Raw genomic sequence first — 9310 nt, forward strand, 5'->3', positions numbered from 1 at the left:
ATCATAAAAGTTATACAGACGTAACTAAGAGGGAGTATATGCCAACGGACACAAAAGTTATGAGATAACTGGCGTTAAAGTAAAATCATTTTTGTCCTAATCATTTAAATATCACAATATTCAGTGCTATTTTTTTTAAAAAAAGAAAATAAATTAGGTAATAAAACTTTATATACATAATACTGTACATCACAGCACACCTGCAGCAGATGTGTTTTCCAGCGATTCCCATACCAGATAACATAAATTAAAGTTAGCCCAGCCACTAATGGCAACCGCAAGACCTAACGACCATATTTCTGTATTTCTTGAGGATAACGTTTGAGCTGTCATCAAAGTAAAGTACTGATATTGCGTTGAGCTTGGTTGGGGCACAGCATGGCTTTGGCACATTGTCAGGAAACATTAAATGGACCTATAAATGAGAGCATGAAGTAGGTTTAAAAGAGGTGCGACTGCAGCGAGTTTCAAATGAGTCATAACCGCTAAGAACATTATGGAAGCTTAAAACATGACTTTATTTCAGGACACGTGTGATACACTCTAAAGGATACTTACCAGGGTTTGCACAATTGCATGATTTGTTGCGTTCATGTGTGCGTTGAGTGGAAACGAGCATTCACCATCACAGTAGAAAGCTGCATAGCCCTCAGGTGCAATGATCCAATCCTTGACAAATAAAAAAGAGGACAATTTGTTTTTCTTCATTTATGACACATATATCCGTTTCCTCAGTGTGACCACGTAAACTGAATTAAAGAAGTGTATCATTCATTGCTTTGTGCAAAAGACGTGAAATCAGTTTGTCTTACCTGCCAGCCCAAATCTCGAAAGCTGACATAAAGTTCATGCTTCTTACAGGCTTGCTTCTGTTCACTGGTGTTGTAATCTGAAAGTCAAGACAACACCTCTTTAGTTCTTGTTCGCTTAACGTGGGAAGATAAACACAACATAGAAGTCTGTAAAACTCATGAGCAAATGCACTACAAGCATATACAGTACTGTTCAAATATGCACTGTGGATCCCTACATTAATATGATGCTTGGAAATGTTTCCAATAAATCTTAAACTATTAACAAACAGTAAATGTTGTGCAAAATTTATTGCCTGCGGATCGCAGATGTTGAGAAGCTGTAATTGTAGAGCTGCTGTGAATTAGCATTAATTTATAAAACAGGGATGACAGTAATTCATCCATCAATGTGTTGGATTATTAATTATTCTTTGAAACTATTGATGATAAACGATTAATGAAATGTACAGCAGAGTGCACTACAGACGAAGCCACTAACCATAATACCTCTCAGGCACTCTGAGTACTAATGTATTCACAGCGTTGTTGCTGACCTGCAGATCAGAAGTGAATCCTGAATGAAATCTCCTTTGTCTCCAAATAGAAAATTTGTTGTTTTTCTCCAGAGTAACATTTTAAAAGAAAACGTTTTGAGGGAGCAAACAAAAGAACGTTTTGTGGGTGGAAGTTATTGACAAGATTAAAAGTTCATTCCACCGCAAACTCATGGCAGTCAGCCCACCACTGTGAACAGATGATCAAAATATAATTTCCAATTTCAAGGCAATCTGGTCAGTAATTGTGGAGATATCTGGCTGCAGACGGTTACGCTGGTTAAATCTGACAAACGGATGGACCTGTCTGATGCATGTGGTTAAAATATATCCAGAGTAGAGATTTGATGTAAAAGAAATTATAGAAAAAATCTATCACATCGTAAAAGAGCACATACCTCCAGTTTTTGGCGCCCTAGATGATTCTTGCTGATTGGTGGATTTATTGCGATTGTGGTTCTTTTTCTTCCCACCAGCAGCTCTGACAGAGCGAAGTAACACCCCGCTGGCCTTGAAGAAAGCAACCAGGAAGGGCTGCTTGGACTGAGGCCCGTTCCTCCCAATGATTCCAGCAGATTTTATGTTGATACTTCGTCCTTTAAAAATCAGCAGGTAAATAAAGCTTTCAAAACAAAACTGAACAAAAGATGGCTATTTTATTATACTATGAATGCTTTCAAGGTAATGCTGAAGTCCAGAATCTTAAATACAAAAACCGGATCAACCCATTAACCTTTTTAGTGGATTTGCGGCTGTTTATTGTTGATTAATAATCACCAATATCAAATGTAAATTTGCTCTGAAGTCAATGAAAATACTAGTTTTGAATCACAATACAGACATTGCGCATCGTCTGAAAAGATGAACTTCCTGAAGAGTCTAAAATAAATCTGTGGAGGTACACAAGGAGCAAATGTCATATTGATAGAAAGAAAAACAGAACTTCACTTGCCATCTACTGTCTCCACACAGAGCTGCAGGCCCAAGTTCTGCTGTGGGTTCATCACCCAGTGGTTACTGGTTGCCGTGATGTCAAACACCAGCCAGCCCCCATCCGACGCCTGGACCTTCTTGGAGTCAAGCAAGAACGTCTCTGCATCTCTGAAGTTAAGAGAACACAATGAAAAAAAAAAAACGAAAAAAAAAAACACATCTGTATTAAATAAATCGCAGTTAAAAATGATGCACACTCAAACGGCCATGCAAGCTGCAGCTGCTATTACACAACAAAAACATAAAGCATGTCTTCTGACTATTTAAAATATATCACTAGCCAGTGCAAATGACTTTAATATTTATCTCTGTGGGTATGTTGGTTTTCGAGATTATTACTCCTGCGTTTCAGACCAAACAGATGGTGCAATGAATGTGGTCACTTTACTGCTGCTGCATTATGAACAAATTACAAAACCTCTGTGGTGGCTACAGTTTGTTAAATAAAAATGGGCTGTGCACCTTATTGCCGCATTGCTTTAATGGGACACAAAAGAGAAACCATATGCCTCTTTGGGGTATTTAGATTGAATCCAAGAGGTCTTAACCACTTAGACAAGAACAGATAAAGGAGGTATCACTGACTGATCACAAATGGATGCCTTTGCTCAAGCTCCGCAGCAGGAGCCAGAATCAGAGTGGCTTTTATTAGTTTCTTCATCTCTTTATCCTTTTGAAACCAAACATTCTTCTTCAAAAAGCCTGCGTATTGAAAACTGGTCATTTGGTGTGTAAAAGTAATTTGGTGATTTTCATGTGCCAGCTTTGTAGCGGAGATAAAAAAGAAAGAGCGCCGCTATTGCTGAAGAAGCTGTGACTTGTAATAAACTGCAGAGTTGTGTGGCCAACCGTGTGCCAAGATTTCAGCTTTTTGATGGGTACAAACTTTTTTTCAGGAGTTATGAATCTTGTGTATCAGGCCTTGTGTATTTTTAACATGAGTCTGACATAAGGCATCAATCAACCCTGAGTTGAAAAAGCCCCGCTTCGCAATTTGCATTGGATTCCTTTCAAGCAGCAGATCGGATAAGGCCTGTTCAGTTTTTGTGGTTACATGGTGCTGGTCGGAAAGAACCAAGATTTTCCATGTGGCCTCGAGAGTTCAGGAACTATTCATGTGTTTATTACAGGTGTAATAAAACTCAACCACACAAGGTTAATCCTTATGAGTGACTTCCTGCTGAACTTCCTCTTTGAAATGTACAGCATTAAGCTGACATCCTGTGATAATTTAGTTTCTGTAGGTAAGAATTTGTTTCTCTCGCAGCCAGATCCAAGAGGAAAAATGTTTTTCCCGCCCCTTAATCTGTGATTAGTGGATGTACTGTTCCACAGAGGGCAAGTTTAACTGAGTGGAAACCAGGGATAGAGGTAACTAAGACCTTTTAGACGTTTTAGTCTCTTTTGAGTCTGTTTCCTGCAAATTCTGTTCATATGCCGCTATTCTCCATTAGCAGTGTATGTTCAGTGGCAAAATCCAGTACAGGATGTTGATATAGTGGAGTGAAAGAAGGTTGGTGCGCAGTCACTTTAAAATGTGCCCTAAACTGTAGGTTTCAAATTCCGCCAAGAATTGGCTTTGCACATATTTTAGAGGAGAGGAAATGCATTCAACATGTTTGTTGGAGCTCAACGATAAACACACTGCACATTGGTGAGAAACAGTGAATGTAAACACAACTTTGTTTGTTTACAAAAACCCTACAGGGTGCCTTTAACACCAACATCTCCAGTTCAATCCCATACTCATACTAATCAGTGAGGATTGCTGCACTTATTCAACACTGGCTACAACCTTTACTTAACTCTAACAAAGGGATTTTTTGAAAAATATTGACAGGAACTGAGGATGCTGCTGCTAGTGCACATGGTCACCGCTTTAACTCACTAATGAAACCATGACTTAACTATATAGTTTAGTGCACAAGTAGATGCTGTAGAAATAACTGAGTGAAAGCTCTTGGCTGTGACTAGTTTGAGGATTAACACATTTTGTCTGATTTGGTAAGTAAACATAAAAGAATGTGCATGGCTTTACAAGCTGACAGTGCTATGAATATGAACTCATTAGGCTTTTTTTAAGTTGAGAAAAACCTTGAGAAAACTGTTCTAAAATCACATTTTCCGAGATTGCTTCTAAGATTTCTAGCACTGGGAAAGCGCTGCTCTTCTTTGTGAATACTGATTGAAGCATACGATTCCTCATGAAAACGTGTGTGAAAACTTAAACTGAGCCGTCTTCCCCTTTAAGATGGCAGAGTCCATTGACTTGGACCTTTTCAAAGCCCAGGAGGGCCATATCTCCCCTTCAATCACCCACACACATTTTTGGCAAGCAAATGTGGGCCCACTTTTAAGTACACCCTTGTGTATTCAGCTATGTCATGGTTTAAACTTCCGGAATATTGTTAAGACAGGCAGGTGGTGGGCATAACAGTGATCATGGGAGCACCCGAGGGAGCCCCCCACCCCCACCCCCCCCCGCCCCCCTCCCCCAATATGGGCCCTCAGGGTTTCATCTGGGACGCGTCCAGCTTGGCAGGCAACACAAGACGAGTGATAACTGATGGACCTTCTGAGCGTCATAAGTGGCCAACTTGCTAATGGAGCTCTCTTTATCCGAGAACTATATTTGTAAGGCAGACATGGTGCGAATGAAGGAGAACAGGGTTGGAGATAGAAGGACGTTCTGTGCGAGTGGAAAGTTTCAGCCGTGCAAGACAATAGCTGCTGGACTATTTTTTTTTTTTTTTGGTAACTGTGAAATAAGATTACTGCAGGGGATCAAAGCACAGCTGAAGTAACAGCTATTTCTGTTTTCTTTCCAACAATTTGCAGTTGCAAACAGGATGATGTTTGCTGTGCCCTTTGTGTTTCACAGCATTTCAGATAACTGAGCACAGGCTTGATGCAAGTCCTCGCTGGCTTGTGTTATTATTCCTCCGGGACTGACTGATTATATGAGGTCAGATTAATTTTCTGTCAAATATCAATGATCGACATGTGTTTATCCCCAATATAAAATGTATAAAATATCCTTTTATCACTGGTGCAAGAATGTTGAGATGTTTTAATTGAATAAACATAGCAACTACAAGCACAAGTCTTGTAGTCATAAATGTACAAAAGTAAAGCTAAATGTACTTGACTTAGAAAGTACTCATGAATTATGGCCCCTGTCCTATTTCTAGACTATAATTACTGATGTACTGCTGAGAAAGCAGCATATGAATGTATTAGTTGCTTGAGGAAAAGCATTTTTTAATTACTTTCTATATTTTTATTAGTTCAATCTAAAAAAGCATAACATGCTTTTTAAATTGTTTGAATGTTTTTAGTGTAAAATCCCAATCTGAAAAGTAAAGAGTAACTATAGCGGTCACATAAATGTAGTTTAATAAAAAAAAAAAGACAATATTTGCACATATGTTTTTTGGTGTCGAAGTATAACGTAGACAAAATGTAAATACTCAAGTACATGTACCTCAGAAATGCACTTCAGTTCAGTACTTAGTGTTTGGTTTTGGTTGTTTTGGTACTTACTTGTTTTGATATTCCTTGATGACTTGATAAATGGAAACCTTCAGAGTGATGTTGTCGTAGCGGGCATGACTGCGGTCCTTATAGATCCGAAACTCTGCAGCAGTCACCGCCTCTCCATCTGGGATCTGAGTCAGATCAAAACGGAACTCCTTGTAGTGTCTTCGTTGGTGGGAAAAATCTTTGTCTTTCTCCACTGGGAAAGAAAATATTTTATGATGAATTTCATATTTTAGAGGCAGCAAAGCTTACAGTGATCAAAATATATGGCTTCACCTCCTGAGCCGCTGCGTGAGTTGCTCAAAAGAGAAAATATGCCAGCATTAACGCACAGAAAAAGAGTAATTTATTACATCTTCTTTTACGTTTCGGGTCCAATCCAAACATTTTGACTACCAACAAAAGCACTTTCCAGTTCATTAAATCAGTCAACTGAATACAGGTAGCAGTTCCCAGACAGGCCCTCTACTGTGTGCCTTAACTGCATTCTCTGGCCATGATGAATGGGCTGTCAGTTAAGAAAAACAGGCTGATTTCAATTAAAAACACTTTGGTCTGATCCTCAAGTGAGAGAAAAGACCAGACAGGATTCTTCAACATCATGGGAGCGTCTACTCTGACCTCATTTCTGACCTTTTACTGACCTCCTGTAGGTTTCATACAATGCGTTAAGAGTCTTCAATAACCCCTGACCTTTAAAACTAAATATTTCTAATATAATGAATGAAGTGGGATACCTTTTTAGGCCTCTACTTGTGGAAGATGTTTACAAACTCATCGTCCGTTACAGGTGAATAAATAAAAGATATGTGCTTGATATTTTCAAAATAAAGCCCCACAGTAAAAAATGACTTAAGTAACCCCATCAAGAGGCCTCAGAGCATCTACATTATCACCTACTGACTAAAGATAGTTCGATGCTACCAAACACTGACCGCCAACTGTCTCACACCCCTGCCTCTTAGCAGCGCAGAGGCATGTGGCTGAGCTCAGTGAATTTTCTGACATCCGTAGTGATATCTATATGCAGCGCATTTCCCTGATATTTTATCGAGAGAACGCCTGCGGTTACTTAGCACAAAGAGGTCAGAGGTCAGGTCTGACTTTTACCCACTGAGCGTGTTCCATTATTTTAGCCACAGGCAGTAATCTGAAGCAGAAGTGCCACTGAGAGCGTTGAGCATTTTACTTTCGAATAGCTAAAGATGAAATAATAATGACCTCACTCTCCGGTAAAAGGTGAGGCATGTGCATTCTGGATGTGTTGCATATTAATTAGATTCAGCTTCTACCAGGACGGTATCCATATTATGTCAATAGGATTAATAAATGGACTGTTGTGCCGCATTGTCACATCTTTACTCCTCTTGCATACAGACGGCTGACTTCTATTCATACAGTAGGCACATTAAACTGCATGAGATCCCACATAGACGTCTCTAAAAGAGCTGAGGTCAGTAGCTATATTTGAGTGTACTGTAATAAAGACAGAGCCCCATTGAACACTTCACTGACAGTCCCCAGAACGAGAGCAGAGCTTTCAAGGCTGACAGTGTACATGCCCTGGTATAGTGGTAAGTGGAAACAGATGGGCTCAGGCCAAGGTGAGGGATTATACTCCCAAGAAACTCTACACAAATTCACTTTTACATGTTTTGCTATTTATTTAAGAAAATAAAATCCTTAGCACCACAGTAGGGGCTTTGTGTAAAGTTTGTTTCTTTTATCATTTATTTAGGATTTTGCCATGCAGCATCATATTACACTTTTGAGTAAGTTTCTATATAGTGTGTTTAATATTTTCATTCTCATTAAAGAACAATAAATGCTACAAAGAACACAAATATGAGGAAGAGGGCTACTGCTCTATCTTAGTGACAGAGCCACAAGAAATACAGGCATCAGTCAATATCACTCCCCTTTTAACAACAGGAAATAATTTAGACCAATTTTCTCAAGGTCAGACAGTCATCTGATAAGTTGCTCTGAACTGCGGGGTCAAAGGTCATGGCTACTGAACAAACACAATCATTATACACATCAGCTGCTTTTTAATAGAAAGCAGCACAACCTGATTTGGTCAAAACTTTAGGGCTTCATTCAGTTTGAATACAGAATATTTCACACAAGGCTAAAAGCAACCGAACACTTCCGAGGCCACATGATGACTGATGTCTGAAAATGTACTTATGACATTTTAACGAAGAAATAAAAATGTAGAAATTCGAAATTCGAAATAATGAATGAATGGATGAATGAATGAATGAATGAATGAGAGGAAGCCAACACCTGTAAAACTTCATTTAGATGCTCAGCATAATTATATGGAGTTATTAAAATTTTTTTAAGGGCAACATAGCTATGATTATTTAATTAAAATATAAAATTATTTTGACAGAATTAGTGAACTCCACGTGCTGATATATCCCTGTACAAAACAACAGGCAGGCCAATAAATGTATTCATTCATTTAGCCTAACTCTTGAAAGCAGGTCTGCAGAGCATTTAAGAGAAAATTGCATCCAACATACAAAATGTTTCTGGCTTTTCACCAAGTAAAGTTAAAGTAATAACAGAACACGCTGGGGAGGGACTTTCTCTGTTGAATGTGTTGGTTTTCCAACGAAACTGCTTCACCTCTAAATTTGAATGAAATCAGGAATCGCCTGCATTTAGGCTACTGTCATTAATTGTGATTTAATAAAAGCAGCAGACAAAACGAGTCTACTTTACTGCCACTTACCTAAATTGACAAAACTCATCACCATGTCGGCGTCATTCAGAAAGTTGGTGTCGTGCGCTGTGGTGAGTGCGGGGCTGTGGCCTAACAGAGGGGCCGCTCGGTAAGGCTGTGCCACACGGGAGTACCCGGCATGCTGGGGGCTGTAGTAACCTTTCCTGGAGTGCCCTTGAACCTTGGCACTGAAGCTCTTCCCTGCGCCCTGCTGCACCCCCACCCCCACCCCCTCCACCTCCCCCACCTCCTCCTCCACGGCCATCGCGTTGTACAGGTCGAGCATGAAGAGCGGCGCGGAGGACGCCTGCTTCCCGGGAGAGAAGGGCCTCGGACGGTGAGGCAAGCCCAGGATGGAGAGGATCTCTCTCTGGATCTCCCTGCGTTCGTGATTGCGCAACCTCCTGTAAATAAAACTGGAGTGCACATGGTTGTCACTTAAGCCGCAATGAGCGCAGGACAGAAAACTCAAACAGCTCCACGCAAGTCCAAGTACGGCTCGGTTCAAAGGTGTAAGCGCTGTCATCTTGACAAATAGCTCACTCTGGGAGGTGAGGTTGAACTACATCGCACTCTGTGAGAAAAATAAAGCAATTTATATCTCTGCCAATACGGAATCATAGACTCTCCATATTAGCCAGAGGCACCACAACTTTCACGGTGGTAACTGAGAGGAGTTTTTATTCTCTCTCTCT

At 40.0% G+C, this 9310-nt stretch overlaps 1 protein-coding gene across 1 annotated transcript; it reads right to left on the reverse strand.

Annotated features, from left to right (window-relative positions):
- Positions 1–265: 265 nt before the first annotated feature.
- Positions 266–9141, reverse strand: bmp5 (bone morphogenetic protein 5). The gene is made up of 7 exons (XM_022762266.1): positions 8625–9141; positions 5885–6077; positions 2301–2449; positions 1747–1944; positions 813–889; positions 559–669; positions 266–415 (listed from the first exon to the last, which is right to left on the reverse strand). Exons 1-7 carry the CDS (start codon positions 9139–9141, stop codon positions 266–268), a joined length of 1395 nt encoding a protein of 464 aa, XP_022617987.1.
- Between the last annotated feature and the right edge of the window lie 169 nt (positions 9142–9310).

This window comes from Seriola dumerili, unplaced genomic scaffold (assembly GCF_002260705.1).
Source record: "Seriola dumerili isolate Sdu_G_001 unplaced genomic scaffold, Sdu_1.0 BDQW01000024.1, whole genome shotgun sequence".
Lineage (NCBI taxonomy): Eukaryota > Metazoa > Chordata > Actinopteri > Carangiformes > Carangidae > Seriola > Seriola dumerili.

Coding starts and splice junctions, on each gene's coding strand:
- bmp5 (XM_022762266.1), bottom strand. CDS start 9,141: ATGACAGCGCTTACACCTTTGAACCGAGCCGTACTTGGACTTGCGTGG. Junction 2,450..5,884: donor ATCAAGGAATATCAAAACAA/GTAAGTACCAAA, acceptor TCTTAACTTCAG/AGATGCAGAGACGTTCTTGC. Junction 1,945..2,300: donor CTGTGTGGAGACAGTAGATG/GCAAGTGAAGTT, acceptor TGATTTTTAAAG/GACGAAGTATCAACATAAAA.